We start from the raw sequence: 26,228 nt of genomic DNA, 5'->3' as shown, positions 1-26,228 counted from the left end.
TGAAAGTTGATAATGTGGCCATGCATACCTTTCTGTGTGTGTGTCCGCGTGTGTGTGTGTGTGCGCACAAACTGTGCATATCAGCATGTATATGTGTGTAGTAATAGCCTTCATGTGATTAATTTAATGCCATTTTTGATCATGTACATTCTTGCATTGTTGGTTGTCATGATGCTGCTTTCTTATCCGTGTCTCTCTTGTAAGATATTTTTAATATGGGACTACCTGGGTAAATAACTGCACTGATGGACTTTACTCTTTGTGTAAATTTGTATATTGTTCTCCCACCCATGCCTTGACCTTCCTTGTTTATTTACTGCTTTTACTCACCATGTGGTGTGATTGTCAGGAGGGAGGGGGAAGTGTTATGTACAGCATGTGCATATACAGTATGTCAAAGTTGCAGTAGATATTGTGTTCTTCGGTAAAGCCCTTGAAAATAAATTAAGTAAAATGTGGAAATGGAGAACATTAACCAGCTTTTCTTGATTATTGAAAAGTTATTTTTTTTGGTGATTCATTGTTTCTGTAGTACATTGAGGATATTAGTTTTTGGAAGCTTACATGAAACAGTCTTACAAATTTCACAATCTCCATAACTCCATAGCAGCTTGTGTGGATTTGACATGCCAGCATTCCTTCATTGCGTTGGTGTTTACGAGTTTGTGGCTGTAATTAGGGACAGGGCCGTCGTAACAATGGCCATGGGGACTTAATGAAGGCAGGAGATTGACCACAGGGGAAGTGGTTGGGAATGTGACCCATTTGGTCGAGCCTGTCTTTGCCCTCCAACTCTTTCCAATGTGTCAATGTCGCAATACACTACTTCTGACACACACACACACACTTACACACACAAAAGCAGACAAGTGGCCTTTCATCACTGAGCAGCAGAGAATAAAGCAGTTACTGTGTAGGATTTGGTGGGGGTCCAATGATATGGTAGATTAATTATAAAGAAATAGACAGTGCTTTTGCTCAGCGTTGAGGAGAGACGAGATGTGTGCAACAAATTGGGACACTGGTTCTCTTCTTGTTAGTGTCTGTTCTGCTTCTTTTCGCCTCTTTTTGGAGAACTACAGGCACACACACACACACACACCCTCCACATCCCCATTTACCCGATGTATGAGTATTTGTGAATGCTACTCCATTCTTCTGTCATGTTGATTTCCTTGGTCTGACCCTTAAATCAGGACACCATATTTATTCCACTGTTTGTATGGCTGCCAGCTTGACACAGCCTGCACACAGCTAGCAGAGTTGTCTTTCTATAGAGGGTAAACAATGGTTTGAATGGGATCACCATGGACTACCAATTCACACTAATGAGAGTATGAACAATGGCGGAATTGCTGTTGCATCTCTCATTAAGATGCGTTGTCTGGATGTTCCTTGAATAGTTCAGAAATTACAGTTTTACATACGATTGGAGATGCTTTGTCTTTCTGTGTCTCACACTTTTCTTTTATCGTAGTTCTGCAGGCCCATTTCCCCCATATGGAATCATTTTGTAATTTGTTTAACCTATAAATATTCAAATAATTATCAACCGCAATCAAAATGCACTGGTACTATAAAACTATTATTGTCTGCCTCCTGGTCATATAACCCACTGAATCATGTGTTTCCATGTTTTGTTGCAGACACTCGTCTGCAGAGATCAGACGACACTTCAGTGGGAACCATGGCTCTTTTCACAGCCGAACCAACTCCAACGCCTCGGCCTCAATGTGCTTTACTGTGGTGAGTTTCCTTCTATAAAAAGATAACTTGACTTTTTGAAATTAGTCATTAATTAGTCAGTAATTTTTATCTGCCAGGCATTAGTCACATTAGGCAAAATAAGTACCTGCTCCTCGGCTACCCTAAAAATGGCTAGCAAAGTTAGCATTTTTCATTTGAACTAATGGGTAACAATAGCTGCAGGCTGGTTTCAATGAGGAATGCAAGCAATGGAAGACATTTTTCACTTAAATGAAGTGGAAATGCAGCATTTTCCTTTTTTATCTATCCGTCTAGTTATCTAGGTGTATAGCATTATAAGTGCTGATTCAAAAGAGATGTCAAGGTATCCATATGTTGCCTCACTTAATACTAGTGGTATAGTGCTACTTGAGTTGATGCGTATACAGTGAATAATATCATTATTAATAGTAAATAGTCTAATAAATGGTTTTGCTTTATGTGCTCAAAGAAAAAGCTGTTATAGTCTGTATACCTATGTATTCCCTCAACTACACTGCTGTTAAATACGACGATTGTATACTTTGTGTGGACAATACTGCATTAGCGTATTAACATTGACACCAGCATACAACTCCAGTACCTCTGCCTTAATTGGCTGTATGATTATGAATTAGCACACCATCCTTAATCTCACTACTTCTTTGTACCACTTGGTTTCCTCTAATCCTACACTCACACACAGCTTTAATGCCTGTGTTTATACCTTGGAGGTATAAGCATTATTCTTCTTTACTATCCTCTTTACTCTCATTAGCACTGAGACTACCTGACACTCAGTGTGGTGTCTAGTCTTTGTTAAAACTGTAATTCGAACAATAGACACACCAGTCACAGCTTCTCCAAAGCTGGCTATCTGCTTTTCCGTAAAGAGCTGAGTTTTTCAAAAGGATCTGGCTCTAAGCTCATCTTTCTTCAGTGTACAATAGAACAGATATGAACATAGACATGGTCTAACATGCTTTTGTTAAACCCGGTATGACACTCTTCCCTGAGTTAACAGGCTTTTGGAAAACCTAGAGTCCCTTAGTTTCTACATGGCATTGAACGCCACTGAGATGGGTTGTTTTCTTGCCTCTGTGGATGCGGCCTAGAGGAGACTTAGAATGATTCCTGCCTCTCTTAAGCAAGCAGACAGAATGATGCACAGTAATCCTTTGGAGGGATTTGTTCCCACTACACTCTCAGCGGCACCATGTGACCCTCCGTCTCTGTCACACAGAGTTTATATCCATCTTTCTATCCTCCTGCTTTTTCTGTGTCTGTCTCTTCCTCACCTCCCTCACTCTCTCTGCCCATCTCTCTGGTTTTATGCGTTCTAATACCTCTCTGTTTAGCTTTTAGGCGTTAAGTCTCCTAACATATCTCTGTGCATGACTGACTGAGCTGTAGCCCTTTGATATTTTCCCAGTGATGATCCTTGAGCTAGTCAGCTGACAGGGGGTTGAGGAGGAGTAGTTGGACCATCCATCCCTCCCCTGCCTGCAGCCTGCAGTGTGGTTAATCTGTAACCTGCTTGGGAAATGGGTCAGTGCCTTGGCTACTGACAAGCGCTGGATGGGGGCCTGCTTACCTTGCAGCTTACACGGGCAAATCTTTAATATGGCTGGATTTGGGATGCGGGAGAGGAGTTTTAATGCTATAATCTCCGGGATGATATTTTCCCATTATTCAGCAGTCACGTCTAGCACAGCCAGACGAGGGAGGGATGTTTGTTGTTTCACTTGTGATTTGGATCACTATGCTGATTATCATAATTCTCCCTCTCTTGCTCTCTCACTATTTTTAGTGCCTAAAATTATGAATGTTGAGTGATACGTGTTGTTTGTTGTAGGTTTAATATACAAATTGAGGGATTAGAGAAAACGCTGCATGTGTTTTTATGCATGTGTGCTGTGCTTGAGTGTGTGCAGTGTCTTTGTGTGTGTTTGTGTGTTTGTGTGTGCTGTGTGCGTGTGCATACGTATTCATGTGCATTTATGTGTAAGCAGCATGCATGTGTCTGTGTGCCGGTAGTTTCTGTTCCTGTCTGGTGAAACACCAGTTGATGGAGGGAGGCTTTGCTGATGTCACTTCCTTAAGTGTTTTGCGGTTTCCCCACCTCAACTCTAAACTGCAAGGCACTTTGCCTGAACACTTCAAACTGATCTCAAAACATTTTATATGTTCAAGCAGTCGGCCTCAGCTCCACCCTTCTCTCTGATAGGTTACAAACACCTCTCGCCATATTGGTTATGCTGATCTCTTCTTCTCAGATCGACTGGAGTATTCAGGTTCTAGGAATAAGGATCAATTTGGAAAGGGTCTATGCCCGGTGTTGTGGTTGAGTTTTAGCAGAAAGCATTGGCTGCCACACATTGTAGGTTCCCATATCCGGAGTGCGCCATTTTGTTCACTTCCTTTTTTACTGTGCATTCAGTACGCAGCAGGGTAAGTCTACAATTTTGGTACAACCACACCTGTCTTTTCGTGAAGCTTTAGAAGGAGATCAATGGTTATGCACTTGATTGTCTTAAATGCCATAATTCAAGTCAAATGAGGCTGTGTTGTATTAGGATAGTGTCATATGCTCCATGTATTTCTGTTTTGTTTTTTCTTTCCCACGGACATTCTGATTAGTGTATGTTTTGGATGGACGGTGTTGTTCCAATGAATGGATGCTCTATATAGACTTAAGAGAGGCCCTAATAGTGATTGATTTTCCAGTTGTTGGCTCTATAAATGTGCAAAAAATGATGATACTTGATACTTGTCTCTGCACTTAGTTTTGTTGTATATAGATTTCACTTCCTCCTGGGGGTAAAATTGCCCATCTCCATTGCCACTAAATGTTGCATCACCTTTAGAATCACAGAAGAGTACAATGACAGAAAGTCTTGCTGCTGATATGTTCAGGAGTTAGTTGGCTGGCTCTTCTCAGCACGACTCCGTAGAGCAATGTGTGCTGGTCAGAGGCATGCATATATTTGCATTCATTTGTTTTCTGGTAGCCTCCACGCTAAACAGGAAGAAAGAGGCCATTATAGTAGTAGATTGGCTTCCATTATTGTCCAAACTTTGAGGCAGAAAATCAGAAAGGTACACAAAGGGAGAAGACCTTCACTTTAGAGACTTTAGATTCACTCCTCCTCCTTACAGAGGCTTTGAAGGCTGTGTCTGTAGGCCTATCTGCCATTCGAAATAGCAAAGATACACCGTCATTCTGTTTGCCTGTCTGCCTTTTCTTTCCTTCTTTTGTTGCATGCTAGCCATTGATACTAACACTTGTGGTGCAATTTCCTCTCCAGTGCCAAGTAGAGAAAAATATCCCTCAGGGCAGAAAGATGTGCAAAAACATGTCTGGGAGCAAATGGAATTTCTCTCTGCTTTCAATAGTTCAACATTGCAGCAGTGACTCATCCGGTCTCTGCAGTTCAGCCTACCTCTTATGTGCATTATCTGTCAGTGTGCATGCCGGTGTCCTGTTTCGCTCTTTCTTTTTCCCTCTCTCTCATTCTCTTGTACACACTTTTTTTCTCTCACTCACTCTTGTACACTACCTGTCTGCCATGCAAATGCTTTATATGTGGGACAGTTTGCACAGTGTGTGCAGCGTTAAAAATTCAGAATATTCTTTTTGGTAATGTACGTTTTCCTCTCTTACCACATATATGTTGAGAGACTTTGCGAACATGAGATGACAACTTCCTTTTATTATCGGCTATTTGGAAAGTCGTGCTTATAGTTTCAGTTGATATTCTGGTGTAAGTCTATGCCTATGTAGCCTAATCCTTTGACTCCACCAGCCACATTTGTGGTCTGCCCAGTTTGTAGTCACTTTTCACAGAAACACCTGCTCCATGCAGGTTCCCCTTTTATGCCGCAGCCACAGCCAGCCTACAGAGGCACTGCAAAAGGGATCTGCATGATTCATATCAGCTGTGGTCTTTCTAGGAGCGCACTCTAATGATGAAAAGCTTGTTTATTTTTCTCCTCCCTGTGCCAGTGGGAAGTTGTTCCATTTTTCGTATTGATGATTTTAACAATATATAAGGAGCAAATGAGATTTTCAGACCATTTTGTATACGAGTGACTGCAGCCTTTCATTTGCCTTTGAACTGCTGTGGCTCTGAAGTATCCTGTAGTTTACTGTGAGTGTGAATTTTCTGTGCATAACTAGAGGAAAAAGAGGCAGTGCACTTCTATGAAAAACACAAGTGGATTGATAGAGGTTCTGTCTAAATATAGGCCTACCCAAAAAGATGCTTTGCTTTCTGCTACAGGCCAGTTTGCTCCAGTTTCTATTTATGAATGTGCTTGAGCCTCTTCTTCCTCGACAGGTATGAGATATTAGAGAATGGTCATGATTCAACTTGTCCGGCTCCTCCTCCCTCCCCCTCTTTTCTATTTTCTCCATCCTCCTCTGTAGTATTTGGATGTGACTGAGGGGCGTACAAACTCGCTAAGCACCCTGTAGCTTTTCAAAGATGATTAATCTCTTTGGTTTCTCATTCTCTCTCCTACTCTCTTTCCTTTTTGTTTCTCCCATCCTCTTCAAACAATTCTTAGTTACGCTGTTGGTATGCTTCATGTTTATGCTTTCCTGTAATAATGGCCAAGTAATACGTATTTAACATAAGAACTCTGCTGATACTCCACTTCAGGACTTTGTTAAGATGAAACTGTTTTTGAGCAAATATTGCTTCTCTTCCCATTTGCTCACATACTAAGATATTTTGTCCTTTGTGTCTGAATATAAATGAATCCAATATTATTTAATTTATTTTTCCTACTGTCTGTCTGTTCTTTCTCTCACTCTCTCTCTATTTATCTCCCCTCATCCCCGCTCTCTTTCCCTCCTTCTCTTCCAATCCCGATTCCTCCCTTCTTCCCTTCCTCCAGCCCCAGTCATATGAGGCGGTGGAGCCCCTGGACCTGGAGGAGTTCCTGATGTCGCAGCTGCGAAGCGGAGACTCTGCCCTGATGCAGGAACTTGGAGACTTCCCCGACGATGACCTGAAGGTGGAGCAGGTGGAGAAGGAGTGTCGCACCGTCCGACACTCTGTTCCTGAGGATGGGTGGGTCACAGGCCGACATCAGAGCACAGAGGAAATCACGCACTGATTTGTTCGGGAATAAAAAAACATCAAAAAAGGATATTGGAGAGCTGAGACAGGGAAAAAAAAGAGTTCTTTAAAGTCACAATGAAATGGCATCTAGCTTCCGTAATTTGATGCATTTCCTGTTGAAACAGGATGTTGGGGCGGGACATAACACAGGGAGGGATGATTCAAAAGTGTAAACCAATGGGATAATCATTAGGGAGAGAGAGGAAGTTGCAGTTTTATTTGATTGAAGGGGTGGAGGGGCAGGATTGTTTTATTGGTTTGAATGTTTTATGTACGCCTACTGGTACACCATGAGGTAATCACTAAAGATACAGGAAGTACCGGAAGTTAAAGTGATGGGATTTCTATATAAAAATACAAGATTTATTGTTAGATATGTGTATATTATGACATGAAAAATTAGCTAACACGGTGAAAAACTCAAAGGGCTGCACTGACCAGCTGCTCTCTATTAATAAGAAGCTGAACCACGGTCTTCTTTACATAGAGATATGCAGTCAACTACAGAGTCTAAGTTCCTAGAAAAGTTGGGTAGACTGTCATCGTTTTTGCAGCTTTTGATGAGACCAAGTCCCATGGCAACACTTCAGGTCTCAGGCTGATAAAGTTGAAAAATACCTGCTGGGATTTAGTTCTATTTCAGACCTCAAGAGGATCAGTGCAGTTGACAAGATCCAGGAGCAATTGTGTGTTTGAACGCCTTCAGTCATTGTAAAACTATTCTGTCAATGTGTGCTATCTTGGCTTACTCAGAACTTTCACTTGCTCCACACCTTGACCATGCAGTACAGATTAAGATAGGACAGGAACGTGGAGTTGTAAATATGAGAGCAATAGTGTGTGTGCATGCGTGTGTGTGCGTCTGTGAGTGTGGGTGTGTGTACATACTGGTAAGAAATAAACTTTTTCATACTTCTCATCTTCATCCCTCTGTTCGTAGGGTGGAGTTGGATTCCCATGTGAGAGACTGTGTCCAGAGTTACACCCTGCCATGGCTAGTGGTCTCTAGACGGTAAATAGTCTTCCAGCAACACCCATAAACACACAAAGGTTACAATCCTAATGTTCTGCACTCATGTTCAGAAAGCTTCTCAGAGTTTTACATCTGATGTACATCCCTTTGGGTTTCAAATAATGCTGAATAAAATGATCAAGATGACTTTGATTGTTGGCCAGGTCTCTCACTTTGAGATTTTCCCTTGGGTCCTTTAGTAGTTCCTTCTTTTTCTCACCTTCCTCTCAGGACATCACAGACAGAAACCAGACAGATAGGCCCAAGTGAAATACATTTGTATAATTTTTTAATTAATAAACCTTATTGGATAAACGGAAAACCGTTCATGGATGTTTTCCTGGGGAAGGGCTGCAGTCCAGTATGGCAAAAATACCTGAGAGGATGTTATCTAGTATAGTTATGATCATCAGTAGTGATGAGGCAAGCTATAAGGTTGCACCAAATTTCATCAAGTCTGCACCAAGTTTTATTCAAGTGGCAAAAATCATAGGAATGCCCTATTAGGTATTTCAGCTATTACACTGTAGCAACATACTGTATATGTACTCTCTGAGACGTTTTGAGATCCAGTCCAGATGGCAAACTGTAGGTGTGTGTGGGACAGGAAACAAGAGGTCTGAGAGAGTCTGATAACGATAGTGTAGTGGGATCTCTCTGTCTCTCTCTTTCTCTCTTCCTTTCTTTCTTTCTCTCTTTCTTTCTCTCTCTCTCTTTCTCTTTCTCTTTCACTCACACACTTCTGTTTGCATTGCAAGGGTGGGAAAATCAAATCTATTATCTAGTTTGATTAGAACTGCAGAGGTGTATCAGCAGTAACCATGCGTGTTGTGTCTAGTGTGTGTCTGGCACTTTGTGACTTTGTGTGTGTGTGTGTGTGTGTGTGTGTGTGTGTGTGTGTGAGAAGGTGCCAGGGTGATGGCTGGAGCGCGTATTCAGAGCGGGCGGGCCTACATAAACTCCTTCAGAAACAGACCTTTGAGTCGGACGTCCAGCCAGAGAAAGAAGAGACTCCAGTAAGAAACACAAACACTACCATGCATTTAATCACACACAACACACACAGTCACCTTCTGAAGTTTCAATTTCAATTTGGAAAGAGTGGGATTGAAATTAACCACTGAATCATTAGTTTATGAAACCCAACATATACGCTTACCTAAAACTGGGTGTCTTAAATTGTGGGTAGGAACAGTAATTGGGTCGCCTGTCTACAATGGCAATGTGTTTTACTGAGCCTGGGTCATAAAAATAGCCAACAACCTGTGTTACTCAAGTCTAGGAGCAGTATTATCCTTCTTAAAAAGCTGTATACAGTGTGGTATACAGCTTGTATACAGTGTGGCATGCAGTTTTGCTGCACTGGAACAATTCTTCAATTTTTAATGTGTATTTAGTGTATTTATGTTTAGTCTACTGTCACACAGTATGTCTTGTCTGCAGTATATGAGGTCCTGTTACATTTTGTCCTGCACCTAGTGTGTCAATCTTGCATAAATGTCTTGTAATGTGTCAGTGCCAGTTAATCAGGTCAAATTCTGTGTGCACTCGTACTTGGTGAATTAAAGCAATTTTGATTTTGGTTCAGACAATAGATAAAAAAAGTTTTGGTATGGATGACACATCACTTGCAGCTGTGTGGAATTTAAATGCATGTACAGATTAAACTATTATATTAACACGCTAAATTTTAAGAGTCCTTTCCTAAGCAGAGCTACAAGCAAAGACTCTTTCCTGCTTTGCCCTTGAATGCCAAGTTGTTGGACTATTATGTCTCAATGGTTAAAATGTTTCCTGCAAAGGGAAGACATTTAAGTGAGAAGGGAATGGTAGTCCATACTGATTGAGGCTTGAGAAAGAAACAAGACAACAACCACAGTGAGGGAGAAGTGCATAGAAGATAATGAAAGTGGTGGTGGAGAACGCAGCAGTGTTTTGTCATTCCCGTCACTCTCTCCACTCTGGCACTGTCCCCTTCATGTTTACCCAACCTGCCTTGCACACAACTAAACTTGAATATTATACACACTCCAACCTTCACCACCTCCATTTGTTCCACCCAGACAAACACCGAGATCTGCATTGTTGTGGTTTGATCTGGGATGTGTTGTGCTGCATTCAATTACATTCTACTCTATTCTACACCTTTTTTTAGAATATATACTGTATAGCTATTCCGTGTCCCCAGCATGCCAGCATCAGTCCTCTACTGTCATTACAGATTCCCTGCCTCAGCCCTTGACTAACGTTATTTCTAGCCAAGTTCCCATCCTCTCTCCCTGCCCTCTCCCCAGCTCTTTTGTCTCATTCTGGCCAAATCCCTAGCTCCCAGTGTCAGGCAGTCCTAGCCAATCCAAGTCCCAGTCAGCCTCACTCCCAGCCTCTGGCTAGCCAACCAGCCAGCCTTCACCACCACCCAGCCTGACCAGCCCCCACCTCTAGCCCCTTCCTTGCCAACTCTGGTTAATCACCCAAACCAAAGGCCCTTATTCCAGCCGTGGGCTTCCCATGATCTAAGCGCCAGAGAGGGAGTGACAGATAGCGGGAAGAACTGCGCTATTGTCATTCAGCCCTTAATGGGTCTCCTCTATACTCCAATCTGCTCCAGCAGTAGCCTTGGGATCATCATGTGATGGTTCTCTTGGAGCCTGTTTTCCCAACCGAGTGAAGCTTCACTGGGGCGGAAGCTTGGTCAGTCCTTGCCCACGGTTTGGGAGTCCTGTTGTGAGATTGATGGATGAAGGGAGTGAAAGAGACAAGGAGGGAGGGGTGGCAAGAAGGAGGGTTCAAAGCAGGACATAGCATGAGAGTGGAAAGGTTATGCCCTGTAGCCGAGTCATCTGAGTAAATCCATATGGCTCCAATACCGGCCTGAGAGACCTCTTTCTGATGGGAGGAGGATGCTCTACTCTGTTAATTTAATTGTCTTGTAATGACAATATTTTATCATTGAACAGGAATTACAACGGGCTCTCCCTAGATCCTGACATGATAATGTCATTTTGTGCTTGACTTTAAGCCACAGGCTAGGGAAGGTTTAAACATGCTCATAAAAGGATTTGTGTTGCCTTTTCATCTATTCATTCAAATCCCACTTAAACAATATTATTTTAAATCAAGAAAGCACAGGCTTTGACCAAAAATCCACTAATGTAGTATTCCTTACCCTGCCCCCCATTTCCATTTGTTCTCTATCTTAATAACATCCCCTTGTACATTCTGTCCCATATCACGCTCATCCTTTCTTTTTTCTCCTAACACTCCATCTCTCTCCGTCTCCCATCAACCCCACTCACCCTATTCTCTCTCTCTTTCCCCTTCCCCCCCTTCTACTCATACCCCTCTCTTTCTGTTATCGCCCCAGGTCAAGTCTCCATCTCTAGCAGGGTTGAGTGATGACAGTGGCCGCACGCTGACCTCCTCTGACTTTGACCTGCGGTGTTTGACCCCGGACCGCAGAGTGGAGGGGCTGCTGTGCTTCAGCAGCCACGAGGAGCTGGACCGCTTCAACCAGGAGGCGCGGCAGGGGAACAGACACCCCGAGCTGTTTGCTCTCTACCCGCCGGCAGACGAGGTGAGACACAGAGAGAGGTGGTGCTCACATGCTGTCACATGCATCTTTCTCTCTCAGGCAGAACACGCATACACAATATACCATAAAAGTGGACCTTGTAAGACAAGAAAGGTTACATACACACACTTGAATTAAACTTTGTCTAAATTTGAGAGGGCAAAGACATATAAAACACAAACACCACCTATGTGTTTTAAGTGTATCCCTTCCTCAGGGTCCCAATTACGCCTGAACTTGGATTTATATACTTTCTTGACACCAGCAGTATATTTTATCCATTGTTTTGTTTTCTACTCAGTTCCTCCCAACCCATGAGCACCTGTGAAACTTGTTTGAAATCCTGGTGCTCTCCAAGTGCAACTCTTTTCTCTTTCTAGCCTGATTTGAAAACGTCTTGTTCTCTGGTTTTGTGTCCCAGGAGGATGCAGTTGAGATCCGGCCCATCCCCGAATGTCCCAAAGAACACATTGGAGACCGCATCCTGATCCGATGCCAGGCCATCAAGTATGTCATTCATTTTCATAATGGCGGAGGAGGGGCAACAGCAGTATAATTTAAACTGTTACCATCTGTTTCTGTCGTAGGTTAGACAAGGAATCAACAGTGCGTTGTGTTAAACGGACATGGTCATTATGAAAATGTAACCTTTTGTTCAGCATTCAACATACAGTACATTCTTGTATCTAGCAACCGATTATGACTTAAAACTGCTCTGGGTGGTTGTCTCTAAAGACATGCAGTAGATCTGAGTGACGGAGCAGTGTGGGAGTGTAGAGGAGTGCAGCGTTAGACTGTGCAGCGGTTGTTGTTCTTCTCTAGGCCATCACTTTCCCTCCCTCCCTCTGTGTGTTTTTGTCTCTGTGTGTCTCTCTCTCTCTCTCTCTCTGCCATTCTCTCGTTCTCTTTCTCTTGCACATGCACACAAACACACACACACACACACACACACACACACAAACACAAAAAACACAGAGTCTCTCTGCTTTTCACTCTTGATCTCACTCTTCCCTCTTGCACTCCATAAAACTGCCAAATGTTTTAGTTGACCTCATTTCTCCACTGCAGTGGTTTGGCAGCCTTCTCTCCTATCCTTCAACCTTCTTTTGACTTATGTCATCACTCAGCACATTCTGTTGCTTACCAATACCACAATATTCTACTAGAATAGAATAGAATAGAATAGAATTTATCAACTACAGCACATGGAAAAAATATTGAATCTGAATGCGGAAACACAGTATTTGTCTTCTTTGCTGTTATTGAATTACTGTCTAATTTCCTCTTCCTCTTTGCCTCTCACAGGTTTGAGATTGACATTGAGCCTATATTTGCTAGCCTGGCCTTGTATGACCTGAAAGAGAAGAAGAAGGTAAGAAACCACAGAAGTATTTTGCTTCATGTGAATACCAAACTCACACCATTCTCACAATTTGTAGACCTTGTGTGCAAATTAGATGATGGTTTATGTAAAGGTAAGGTAATGGTACATATTTGCGTTGTTTCGATGAGGCTGTTATGTGCCTATGTGTCTCCTGCTGGTGCGGGGAGGTCTCTTTGTTTCTTTTGGCGGTCTGTGTGGTAGTGAGGGATCAGTGTAATCTACAGCGCTTTAGGGCTCATCAGCCCTGACATTTTTATGCCCCGGGGGTCGTTGTGTTTTGATACTGTAACCGCTAATGTTGTACAGCACTTTCCCAGTCAACCATTTTGAGCCATGGCCATTTGCATGTTTGTTATGGATTTGCACAGCTGGATAGTTTTTTGGGTGAAGAGGTTGGAAGGATTTAGTTTGTACTTAAGTGCTCAGGGATTTCTCAGATGAGACGGGGTTCTCAGCACTGCCCAGCTGCTTTCAAGCCTGTCTGCAGAACTGATGGCTGTAATAAGGTCTGGTGGGTAGGATAGGGCAATATAATGCCCTATAATATTGAAAATGAACTGTACTTAACAGTTCCAGTGCAGTACAAACATAATGGGTCATGTAATGTTATGTTTCCAATCTGTTATGTGTATCTATCAGCACATATTGTAAATCATGGACATTTTCAGTCCTCTTCCCCACTGATGCCAACCCATGATAATAGAGTGGAAGTAGTGTATTGCCACAGTATGTCTTGCTGTAGCCGAATAATTGTATTATGTGTTGAACCTAGCCGTGTCCTTGTGAAGGTTAATACAACTTCCTCCTTATTAGATTGGGTTGAGACAGAGCCAGACTGTTAAAGACCTATGAAATGGGTCTCTGTCACAGTGAATGAGAAACTGTCGAGCTTGTTTTGTCAGTTAGACTTAATGGGACTGGAACTGTGAAGCTTTTGCTACTGACTCACAAGTTTCTCTTTTTTTAACTCTGTCTCTTTCTCCATCTCTCCCCTTTATGTCTATGTTTCTTTTTCTCTGTTTCTCTGTAAAATTCTTCAGTCATACTTGTCTGTTTCACCTCTCTGTTGCCTCTTTCTCTCTCTCACTATCTCTTTCTTCTGCATCCCTTTCTGCTGTCTCTGTAGAGCACTGTTATGCTGTTGCTGTATGTATGTGTGTTTTCACATCATGTTTGTTGTTTCACATCTGTGAAATCTGCAGCAGATGTTCATATAATTCCATATAATTCTCTGGTTATTAATCATGTCCTTCCGGACCATCACACAAGGTACATACACAGGATTTGACCCAACAAACGTCCTTGTTATGGTTGAACCACTCTATCAAATTCATGGATGTAGGAGGCAGTGATTTCAGTGGACAAGACGGTAATAATAAGTTAAGAAACGTCAAAAATCGCTTGTTGAAGAAACATCATCAGGTGCCCTGTGTCTCATTAAATATACTTTAGTGGTTTGAAGTTTGACTTTTTAAAGTGGGCGTTATTGTACAATATTTAATTTTAGTGAATTTGAACTGGGTGAACTCTTGAATGGCTGTCTTGTATTGTAGGGATGTTTGACATGTTCATTCTGTTTAATCAGAATATCAAGATAATGCCCTCATGTAAGTCAGTTGTCTTCATTTATCAGGCACTCCAAAGTGATATTTGTGAGTGCAAGTAAAAACATCTAAAATATGTCCAACGTCATTAGACATCAGTTAGAGATAGACTCCTCCACGGGCGTCGTTTGAGAACTGTCACGCTGACAGTAAATGTGCGTCATATTGAACTAAACAGGGTTGTGACAGTTGTCACAGTTACATAATCTATGCAGTAGTAATTTGGCTGCCTGGAGGCCGGCTCTGTTATGTTAGACCAGTATTAACAGCATCAGGTGCAAACTGTGACTGTAATCTCTGGATTACTAAAGCAAAATAATAAACTTTATTTGTATAGCACTTTACAAAGTGAAAAGAAGAGAAACAACAAAAAAAAGATGGACAGTAATACAAAAGACAGACAGTAATAGAAAGCACAAGGCAGGAACACAAGATTTAAAACAAGATAAACAATTACATAAAGGCCAGTCTGTAGCAGTGTGTCTTGAGAAGTGAATTTGAAGGAATACACTGACTTTGCTAGCCTAATTTCCTCTGGCAGGCTGTTCCGCAGTGTAGGGGCTCTAATGACAAATGCCCAGTCAACTTTTGTTTTCAGTCTAGACTGAGGAACGGGCAGCAAAAAATAACATAGAATATACTGTTTCATGGGTGTAATCCAATCAGTGTTACTTTCTTGGGGATTACAGTTACATTTCGCAGGGCTGCTCTGCTGTGTGACCAGTGTTAAAGAGGCTGGATGGTGTCTGATGGGATGAGAAGAATGAAGGGGGAGTAGTTAATGGCTTTCTAATGGAGAGGATCACATGACACACACCAGGCCAGGCCAGGGCATATGGTCCAGTTCCTAGCCTGGGGTCACTGGGGAGGCAAGTGGAGAAACAACAGAGTGGCCTGAATGGATAACATTCCAGGATCAGTGTTTGGTTAAAAGCTTTGGTATTGAAGATGGCTAAAAACATGAAACAAGTTCATGTAGCCTTTTGAATATCGATTCCTTTGGTCCTTCTTGCGCTATTGTCCTTCAGTATGGAAAGCATTTCACATTTGGGTGACGCTTTGAATTTTACTATGCTCTGAGTTTGATCATAGGAAAATGTTTTATAAACAGTAAATAAATTGGTAAGTGAAAATGTCTGCGCTCTTTTTGCCAAGTCAAAAAAAAAACCCAGAAAATGTCTCAGGTGCGTAAATTCAAAAAGTATAGAAGATCAAAAAGAATTTGCACACTATAATATATACAAAAAATATTATTTATAAATACCATGCCACAATTTATTTACATGGTGACACGGTGAAAATTGTGCCATTTTTTACATCAGCTGACCTGTTTTTGTTTTTTTACCTTCATAGTGCCCAAATTCTTTTTGATCTTCTATAAACAGTAAATAACCATGTATGTGTTTTGGTACAGGCTAAATTTTTTACCCTTTAAAAGTAAACTCTCTCTCATTATTGTCTTTTTTGCAGATATCAGAGAACTTCTACTGCGATCTGAACCCAGAACAGTTTAAAAGTTTCCTGAAGCCCCACACGCCACAAGTGGACCAATCCAGCCTGGCCAGATCAGCCATCTTCTCCATCACCTACCCTGCTCCAGATATCTACCTGGTCATCAAGGTAACGCCTTGCAGGAACAGATGCTGTCTGAGGAAATGCATAGCGCTATGAAACAGATTGTGGCAGAACTTAAAGGGTTCTTAGTTGTTCCTCCAGCTGTTTCCCCCTGGCCTAAAATAACTTTGCAGAATCTGCTTTTATTACCTCAGTTACCTACATATTTGGTGCAATACCGTCTTTGTATCTTTCCTTTTATTGGCAGCCATACGCTTTATACTTGCGCCAACACACTATATGCATTTATTTTTAGTTTAAATATGTTCAGCTGTTCTGATGACTCATGTGCTTCCTGTCTCTGTTTCAGCTAGAAAAGGTTCTCCAGCAGGGAGAGATCAGTGACTGTGCTGACCCCTACATGACCATGAGGGAAAGTGACTCAACAAAGGTAATCTTATTTGTCACGAAACACCTGAGTCACAAAAAAAAACTTTGGGTTTACTGTTTGTACTGAAGCTGATCAAATGGCCCTCCTTTGTGTTAGTCTTATTCAACATTACCTTGGGCTGAAAATGTTTAAGTGCTGCTTTTTTTTGCCTTTCATTGTGTTTTTTTTTTTAAGCGCTGGTTCTGTTTTTGTCCCTCAGAACAAGGACAAGCTGGAGAAGCTGCGAGGCCAGACGGAGACCTTCTGCCAGAGGTTGGGTCGCTATCGCATGCCCTTCGCCTGGGCCACCGTTAATATCATGGACGTCATCACCACCGCCACACTGGACCGTGACTGCACAGACACTGACAGCTTAAAAGGAGGTGTGTGTGTGTCCTTGTCTGTGTCTGTGTTTCTGTGTCTGTCCTTGTGTGCGTCCTTGTGTGTGTCTGTGTTTGTTTGTGTGTGAGAGACTGAATGCATATGTGATTTTGTGTGCGTTTGCCTGCAGTAGACATGTGTGTATCATTTGACCTACCTACCAACTGCCTTCCCACTGCTTTACAGTCCAATTAAACTAACCCACCTTCTCTGCTGTACCAGGTAAAGCCAGCAGTATGGACAGGAGAGCCCAGCTCCCCAGGAGGAACTCTGAACGTTACAGCACCTTAGAAGATCAGCCATGTAACCTCTCTGGCTTCAAACCTGCTACCATCACTATCGGCACCATCTTCAAGCAGGTCGGACCGGCACACAAGTGTTACTTGTTTCCTTGAGATAAAGCATGCAACCAGTAATTTCAAGGTTTGACAGACAAGCATGTGGATGGAAGCTAGACTTGCCTCATTCTTTCATCTAACATGCTGTGTCACGCATTCCTCTGTGCTCCCGTCTCTGCGGCTCAGCCGTGACCTACGGAAAAATGACGCTGGATATCACTTGAGTGTCACTTGAGCATAGACTCCACTGTTCATGCCACTTCCATGATTTGACTTTGAAGCAAATACTGTAACTTGTTATGTTTCATTAATTTGTTGTTTGTTTTTTTTATTCCTATGTCCCATATTCACATATCTTTTGGCCCTTGGTGCCCTTGCTCATCATTAAATACCAAAAAATGTATGTATAAGTCTACAGTTAACTGTGCTTACGTGTTCTGTGTGTGTGTGTTGTTGTTTGTTTCAGGAGGGAGATCGTTTGAGTGATGAAGACTTGCTCAAGTTCCTGTCTGAGATTAAGAAAACCTCCACTCCACAGAGGAGAACCAAGACCATATCAGGTCATCTCTCATCTCTCTCTCATTTTATTTTATATTATTTTATTTTTGGTTTGACTTGTTTTTGTTTAGCTGTTTGTTTAGCTATTGGTGCGTCTTTCTGTGTTTTGATCACACACAAAAAATACCTCTAAAAATGTCTCTGTTCTTAAATGATAGGATAGGATAGGACATGTGCTATAATGTATATGCAGTCCACTGATGTGTGAGTCTGTCTTGTCCCTTGTTGTCCAGGTACCATCAAACTGGACATGACGCCAGTCCACGACATGCCGCAGGCCTGTCTGTCCACTGAGCTCATCCCCCTGATACCAGTGGCTGAGAAGAACATTCGGCCAATCAAAGAGGTGCTGGAGTTCCCTTCCAATGAGGTCTTTGTCCCTCACAACATTTACAGGTGGGTTTGAGAGCGTAATGCATGACTGAACACACACACACCTTTTATGTTTACGTTTTAGGCATGTGCTAAAGCTCTTATCCAGAACTACTCAAAATACGTGCAAGAAACCAATAGCAAGGAGTCCAAGAGTCAGAACCGCAGTGCCAGTAGACAATAGATTTAACAAAATATTCCTTTGAACCTGGAGTGGTCATGTATGATAGATCAGTGCTAGGTAAGGAAATAAGAGCTGAGGAAAGAGGGGAAGATTGTTTTTAGATGAGTTTTGAGGTTTCAAGTTACGAGTGAAGATGGGGGCAGGGACGGTCTGTGTGGCAACATTGTCTGCGGCTGTAAAGGCAACACAGGTTATGTCAGTTTTCTTTACAGTGTAGCTTGTTTGGTTGCTTTTTAGCAGCTAATCAGTAATTTAGCTGCTGATATACCTGGAAACAGTGAGACTTTAAATGTTTGTGTTATTGTCAGCTTATAGTTCAAAACCAGAATGTTGTATTCATATTTTGATGTTGTATTCATGTTTCATGCATTTTTTGTGAGTCTATGAATTAGCTTGTTGGACAAACTCACCTTATGCAAGACTTACAAATACACAAAACTAATGGCTCATAGCTTCAGGTGTAAACAGGTTTGTTGCTCCTCCAGATAATGTAATTCTTTTACTAGCCAGAGGCAACAAGAATAGTGTCATCACTCAAAAGTCCGTTGACATCCCCATACTGCTTTGCTCCTTTTCGTGTAGTGCCTATTTTTAGGTATTTCCGCCCAGGCTACCTGTGAAATGACCTAGTAGCGTGACATTGCAGAGGCAGCCTGTGCTGTGTGAGCAGAGGTTTTTACATTCTAACACTGTAGTTGTAAAAAAAAAACTGTTTAGTTTGTGACTAAACATTAGTGACCTCATGTATGAGCAAGCCTTTTGCATGGTAATTACATGTTGACATTCTCCGCTGAGCAGTATGTGTTCACTGGAATTTGCGGTATTCCCTTGTATTCTAGGTTTCAAGACAGATTACAGTGTTGTGTTTAAGCCGCAGAAGGTCACAGCAAATTACCGATTATCATGGCTTTGCTATGACACTGCTGTCACCTTACTGCTACATAACTGATATTGCTGCACAGAGGGCGCCATCCAGTGGTGTATATAGGGAACTGTCACATTTTAGACAGAGGAGTGTTTTGCATCATTTTTATCAAGGGACAGAGTTGTATTAATTACAGAGGAAATCCCCTCACATTCTTTCTCTCCACCTGTCTCTCTAGGAACCTGCTCTATGTTTACCCTCAGAGGCTGAACTTTGTCAACAGACTGACATCAGCGCGAAACATCACCATCAAAATCCAGTTCATGAGTGGAGAGGACCCTAGCTGCTCACTGCCTGTGAGTGCTGCTATTCAAATACATGATCTCAAAACACTGTTATAGCAGCAAGATTGATTTCTCCCAACATTCACACTAAAGATTTTTATGGGAGTTTGTGCATTGTTTAATTGAATCATTTTGACACAGATTAACATACACTGAAGTTCAAGTGACATTAAGTTATCTATGACTTTTATCGGCCTCTCTGGCAATCAAGGAATTGTAACATCGGCAGGTCTCTGGCACAGCTTACGGTGGCCTGTAATTGACAAAAATAATAAAATAAAGTCACATTAAGTCACAGTATTTATTCCAAAGTCAGAGTACAGGCCAGGAAGTGAGTTTTGAAAGCCAGAAATCTCAGCACCTGAGTAACTGTTGGTATTGATCAACAACCCTATCAACCCTCTGCAGATATATTAGTCATTTTGTGCTATGGGACAGTAAAAATCTAACTTATTGCCTTTTTCCCCCCATTCATTCAGGTCATTTTTGGGAAATCAAGCGGCCCTGAATTTGTGCAGGAGGTGTACACTCCTGTCACCTACCATAACAAGCAAGTGGACATTGCTTAACTACTTAAAAACAAACATACTGCACATGATGAGTGACTGACTCTCTTATTGTCTCTGTCTGTTGCTGTCTTTCTCTCCCTCTCACTCCCTTGCTTGATGTTTCTGTCCTTCTCTCCTTTCGCTCTCCCTCCGCTCTCCTTCTATCCCTGTCCTCCTCCATCCCTCTCCCCCTCTCTGTCTCACCCTGTGTCCTTCACTCCTCTTCCCTTGTCTCAGGTCCCCAGACTTCTACGAGGAAGTGAAGCTGGCCCTTCCAGCCCGTCTGACAGAGCGACATCACCTGCTGTTCACCTTCTACCACATCAGCTGCCAGCAGAAACAGAACCAGAGCGGCAGCTGCGAGACGCTCATAGGATACTCTGTAAGATTCAGACCTTCAATACCAAACACACAGTGATATAAAACCAGCATATTTCTAAATTTAGAAAAATATGAGATATTCTGTCAAATGATTTTAAACTGTTTGTGAAAGGCAGTTCATGTCTAGTTTTTGCATTCTTGGCCTAAATTGAATCAATTTGTCCATGTGTGTTTGTCTCTCATCCAGTGGCTGCCCATGTTGAGTAATGACCGACTGCAGACCGGTCAGTACTGTCTACCCATCGCTCTGGACCGACTACCTGTCAACTACTCACTGCACACGCCTGAGGTACACATCATCTTCCAAATAACGCATCTTTGTATTCATCCTGCATTTCCAAATCATGCTGTGTAAAGACGAAAAATGTTATTTTTCATTAAATAAAGGTTTTGGTTTTATTCCTTGCTAAAATGTCAACTAGGCTTAGATGGCTATAGACATAACATTGCAAGAACACACACAGTAATATGTCCTCTATCTCCTTGTTGCTGTAGAAAATCCCTCCCCAGGTTCCTCCAGTCAAGTGGATGGAGAGTCATAAAGGATTGTTCAACCTGGAAGTCCAGGCCATGTCCTCTGTACACACACAGGTGACTAATGGTTACACACACACACACACACACACACACACACAATATAACAAATGTTCTCTCTCTCTCTGTCTTCGTCTTCGTATCTGTCTCTCTCTCTCTCTTTCTCTCTCTCTCTTTCTCTCTTCCCCTTTCCTATCAACACCCCACTGTAACGAAACATTCTCTGCTCTGTACCAGGACAACCACTTGGAGCGTTTCTTTACCCTGTGCCACGCCCTGGGGGGTGGAGCTACATTCCCACTGCGGGTCAGGGAGGAGAAGATTCCAGAGAACAAGCTGGAGCATGAGCTGAAGCTGAGCATCATCTCCCTGTCCTCGTCCAGGTTGGAGCCCCTGGTCCTCTACCTCCACCTGGTGCTGGATAAACTCTTCACCCTCATCATGCAGCCCATGCTCATCGCTGGCCAGACCGGTGAGGAGTTCGACCTTCAGTTTTAGAGAATTCATAGTTGTTACACACCACAACGATGCAAATTTGTGGAGCGAAAATGTGAATGCTTGAATGCATGGTTGCACACAAACACACAAGCACATGAACACACATTGACAAAGTTTATTTTTCTCTCTCTCACACATGCACACAGTTACACACACACAATACAACAAATTTTCTCTCTCAATATCTTTCTCTCTGTCTCCGTCTTTCTCTCTGCATGTGTGCATTTGAAACTCAGTTGACAGTTGCAAAGTTTTGCAGCCAGTGTGCAGGCAGCCAAACACCAAGTTGACTATTTTTTTATTTTATTTTATCACTACATATGTTTTTTACACCATAAAACATGCTTTGTGTGAAAAGGCTATTACAATGGCTTCATGTTTATACATAAATTAGGACAGAGAGATTGATGATCACTTAGTCATACTTTCCATCAGCTGGAGGAACTTGTTGAATTCCACTTTTTTTTTCTTTTTTGTCTTGTGTCTTTATATATTATAACATTCTTGTTTATATTTCCTGCAGCCAATCTGGCCCAGATTGCCTTTGAGTCAGTGGTGTCCATTGTCAACAGTCTCCATAACAGCCAGGAGCTGACCAGGGACCAGCAGGGCAGGAACGGCCTCTTGTCCACCTACCTTTACTGGGTGTTTCGTCTGCCCGACCCACCACGAGAGATACAGAACGCAGGTACTGATCACAAGAGGTTATCATCGTGCCCTGTGCAAGCATCAACAAACCTTCATAGATAGTAGACATTGTTTTTTTAAACTATGTGTCTGGGTGCAAAATGGGTCGTGGGTTCATTCAGGAACTCCTGTCTTAGATCTTCATTGATAATACATTTGATTTTTGAGAATTTGTTGGTCCTCTAAATTGTGGAAGATATTGTCTAAAAGTAAAGTAAAGTTTCCGACCATAAAGTGGTTGGAAGTTATTGTTGGAAACGGTGATCTATGATTGTCAAGTTAGGTTTGCTGATATTTTCTTGGTGTAGTTTGCAGTGATAATTGTGAGATTTGATGACCATATTTGATGATCAAGTTAAAATGAGCAGTTAATTGGGTTTGTCTCTGTCCATGTAACTATGTTCAGGTCCAGGCAGCATGTTGCCCTCTGCAGAGAGTCGTTATAGCACCATGGGTCGGGCCACGGCCAACACAGTCGGCAACATGCTTCTCCAGTCCAGGGTGCGCAGCAGCAGTAACCCTGACATCCCCGCTCCACACAGCTCTGCTGAAGACGCTGAGGTCAAAAACATCCTCGCTTCTAAGGTACTGATGAGCGCAAACCAGGGTTTCGCCAAACCACTGACAAGGCCGGGTAGACCTGTAAGGGCTGCCACCCCAACTGAAAGAATTTAGTTTACGTTTGGTGCTTGTCAAAAAAAATGAAAACTACATGAAAAATCTCACATAGTGAAGAAAACAGCAGCTCCCAGGAATGGACTGCAACCACAATCTTCCTTTTTAATACCTAATACTCACTTTATTTTTTAATAAACATTGTGTCTTTGTCAAAGCTTTGACAGAACTTAGTTTGTAGTGGATTCAAACAAATGTCACATAGGTTAAGAGCTGTTTTAGAAGCCTTTTTACCTGCCAAAAGATATTTCTGCGTGGAAACACTGATGCAGAGTCATGCTTGTTCTCACAGTGGGTAATTTTCACGCATTTGAAACGTGTATGAACATATAAATTAATTGTCTCTGCACACATTTTCCCTAAAATCTATATGAACCCAGGGGAATGCATGGTTCAAAATACTGGACACACACACACACACACACTAGAGTATGTAAACAACTCAGCATGCTTGCTCATACACACCAACAGCCACTTGATATTCATCTCCACAGTACATTAGGTATTGTAATAGGCCACTAGACGCCCACTCTAATGGATGCATCCATCACGTTCGTTGTGATGGAACCTGTGTGTGTCTGTATCCGTCTCCAGGGCCACAACAACCCAGGCAGCCGCATGTCTACCTATGTGGATGTAAACAACCATCTTCAGAGCTCCACAGGAGGCACCAGGCCCTCCAACAGGAAGGTACAAAGCTCACCCTTTTCTTCTGAAGTCCGCCATATTTTCCACCACTTCAGCACATCAGTAGGCTTTTTTTATGTCGTTATATGTCACTATGGTGGCATCTGTGTGTGTGTGTGTGTGTGTCTGTCTGTCTGTCTGTCTGTCTGTCTCTCTGTGTGTATGTGTATAGACACAATAACTCAAGAACAAAACATGATAGAAAGTTCATACTTACATCACAGGTTCCCCCTATAGAGTAGATGATCTAATTAGATTTTGTAGCCCCTTGCTGCATAAATTTGCATATTAATGAGGAAAAACTGATTCCTTAATGCTTTAAGATGTGGAGTTCATATTGATACCACCTATGTGTTATGTGAAGACAAGTATGTTGACATAGAAATATTTGCTAATGAATGCATTCATTAGCAATTAATTATCTCATTAGCATAATTTGTGTTGAATATATCATGGTGATTATAGCAGCTGAAGTGCCTCTTGTAGTATATTGAATTTGAAAATGGCTTAGAACTTTTTTGATGAACTTTGTTAGTTCTTAACTGTTTGGATTACACAAGTACTCAACACTATTCAGACCTTGGATGTCCTACAGCTGAATGGGTCGAGCATGGCACCATTACTACCAGTTCCCACTGATGACCACAGGGGGGGAGTGTGACATTGAACACACCAGGGCTGTGGTCGTTTGTGTTTTGGTAGAAGTTGCCCTCATTGTACCTCCTGTCCTAAGCTCAGCCTAAATCAATTCAAAGTGATATCCAATATAATAATTGGATATTTACTTGAATAATATTTATTCCATCAGCTGCTGGACAGGGACTGTGTCCTGATGTAGTCTGTGTGTTTTCTCCCCTGCAGCAGTTTCATGAGGAGCTGGCCCTGCAGATGGTCGTCAGCACTGGAGTCTGCAGAGAAAACGCATACAAATATGCCTGGTTCTTCTTTGAGCTGCTGGTCAGTGTGCTTTTATCATTTACAGTGTGGTGTTGTTTGACATTTAGCTGTGAGGGCAGTAGAAAAAACTCACTCACTCATGTTCAATAATAAGTAGAAGAAGTGAACAAAAAATTACTCACACTTAATGATAAATGACATTGTGGCCACACACCTTAAATGATAAATGGTAATTTTGTAGTGTGAGTGATGAGTGAAAGGAAATTTTGTAATTACCAGTAATCTAATAGTCTTTGAATTTATTAAGTCCCTTGACAATTTATCACTCTTTTGCAATTCAGCTTTTGCATTCATATTCATTTTCACCACCTTGAATCCTATCATTTAATTTTACTTCCGTCTAAGGCTAGAGGATGCTCACCTTAAATGATAAAGGCCAACTTTGTAGTTTGAATGATGAATGAGGAATGATAGAAAATGACGATAAATAATGAAACGTGGCTCTGTTTTTATCAGGATTCCACTTTAATCAAATCATCTTTGGATCTCTCAAATTACTTGGCAAATTATGAATTTGCATGCATATTCATCACTCCTGTTTTCAGTTCAAGAGCATTTTCATCACTTCTATTTTTATCATTTGATTAGCGTTGCTCCCACCCCTTACATTATGTTATGTTGTTTGTGAATGAATATGCAATGTGATGGTGTGTGTGTGTGTGTAAACTACAGGTGAAAAGCATGGCTCAGCATGTCTCTCAACTGGAGAGGCACAGTGTACCTCGAAGAAGCCGCTTCTCTGACCGTTTTAAAGACGACATCACCACCATCGTCTCCGTGGTTACGGCTGAGATTGGGACCATTCTTGTCAAACAGCAAAAGGTAAGGATGATGAGGATAACAATGATGAGCATGATTACATAAAGCATTTTTCTGTTAACCCAGACATGAAGTATGTCAGTAACAACACATAGCTAATAATCTTTTAATTAGCACAACCTACTCTCATAAACACCTCAACCTCAACCCAATCTCATCTAAACACCCCAACCAGACCAGGGTGATTTAAAGGAAAAATCCACCCTAAAACACTATTCAAAACAGCTCTTGGTGATTTTGTTGTTTGATGGTGTATTTTTCTCATTCCTGTGGATAACTGGCCAAACGTAGACAATGTCCATGATCTAAAGTGTCAGGTTTTGATGTCAGTTTTGAGTAAGTGGCATGACTTGCGCTTTTTCTATACTCAAAAAACTCTCGCTCCGCGATCTGTATTGGTATCACCATTGCTCTCTCGACCTCATCTCCTTTGAAACATGCTTTTGTGATGAAGGGCTAGATAAATGCACTGACTTGACTTGACACCTACACACTGAATGCAACAAGTTCACACCTGTTTTTGGTTTTGGGTTGTCGAAAGTCATTCTGGGAAATGGAGGAAATCACTTAACTGAAGTAGAAGTGGATGAGGCAGGTTGAGGGAAAATGGATATAGCAAAGAAGTGAATTACAACACTCTATCACAAAATAACTTATGGAATTCACAAATTGATGATATCTAACACTGTAAGCGTATCAAAGGGTGGATTTTTCCTTTAACAGATTGTGATTTAGGTTGCACATATAGTTCAATACACAACTGTCTAACTCCTTTTCAGCTGGGTTGGGCAGATGCAGGCGCGGCCTCCATGTAAATGTTGTCAGTGTTCCCCAAACAACAGGGAATTGGAAGTGCTGATGATATTTGTCTGTCGTATCATAAGGTCAATTGCACAGCGAGATGCTATGCAAGATCCACTGACTACAGCATATTGATTGCTATTTGTTGATTTTTGTTGTTTTAGGAGCTAGAGCAAGCAGAGAAAGTCAA

The 26,228-nt window shown here is 41.9% G+C and overlaps 1 protein-coding gene across 1 annotated transcript in view; it reads left to right on the top strand.

Moving 5' to 3' along the window:
• The window catches only part of LOC139658157 (dedicator of cytokinesis protein 8-like), a gene marked incomplete at its 3' end in the record, with an annotated part of 31,897 nt that extends 5,674 nt beyond the window's left edge, over window positions 1-26,223 (top strand). The window contains exons 2-26 of the mRNA XM_071536209.1: window positions 1,647-1,746; window positions 6,628-6,803; window positions 7,795-7,866; window positions 8,774-8,882; window positions 11,231-11,440; window positions 11,859-11,944; window positions 12,743-12,809; window positions 15,896-16,045; window positions 16,350-16,430; window positions 16,630-16,792; window positions 17,013-17,149; window positions 17,595-17,688; window positions 17,920-18,082; window positions 19,346-19,463; window positions 19,931-20,001; window positions 20,237-20,381; window positions 20,568-20,669; window positions 20,876-20,971; window positions 21,152-21,386; window positions 21,936-22,100; window positions 22,506-22,684; window positions 23,369-23,464; window positions 24,323-24,418; window positions 25,091-25,240; window positions 26,203-26,223. Of these exons, the coding sequence (XP_071392310.1) occupies window positions 1,647-1,746; window positions 6,628-6,803; window positions 7,795-7,866; window positions 8,774-8,882; window positions 11,231-11,440; window positions 11,859-11,944; window positions 12,743-12,809; window positions 15,896-16,045; window positions 16,350-16,430; window positions 16,630-16,792; window positions 17,013-17,149; window positions 17,595-17,688; window positions 17,920-18,082; window positions 19,346-19,463; window positions 19,931-20,001; window positions 20,237-20,381; window positions 20,568-20,669; window positions 20,876-20,971; window positions 21,152-21,386; window positions 21,936-22,100; window positions 22,506-22,684; window positions 23,369-23,464; window positions 24,323-24,418; window positions 25,091-25,240; window positions 26,203-26,223 (3,082 nt within the window). The remainder of the gene's footprint in view (window positions 1-1,646; window positions 1,747-6,627; window positions 6,804-7,794; window positions 7,867-8,773; window positions 8,883-11,230; window positions 11,441-11,858; window positions 11,945-12,742; window positions 12,810-15,895; window positions 16,046-16,349; window positions 16,431-16,629; window positions 16,793-17,012; window positions 17,150-17,594; window positions 17,689-17,919; window positions 18,083-19,345; window positions 19,464-19,930; window positions 20,002-20,236; window positions 20,382-20,567; window positions 20,670-20,875; window positions 20,972-21,151; window positions 21,387-21,935; window positions 22,101-22,505; window positions 22,685-23,368; window positions 23,465-24,322; window positions 24,419-25,090; window positions 25,241-26,202) is intronic.
• Window positions 26,224-26,228: the final 5 nt, after the last annotated feature.

This window comes from Centroberyx affinis, unplaced genomic scaffold (assembly GCF_046629955.1).
Source record: "Centroberyx affinis isolate AG114_WGS23_722 - 3 ecotype Tasmania unplaced genomic scaffold, CSIRO-AGI_Caff_v1 ptg002840l_1, whole genome shotgun sequence".
NCBI classification, from domain to species: domain Eukaryota; kingdom Metazoa; phylum Chordata; class Actinopteri; order Beryciformes; family Berycidae; genus Centroberyx; species Centroberyx affinis.
This window is presented reverse-complemented; position numbering and strand designations above follow the sequence as displayed.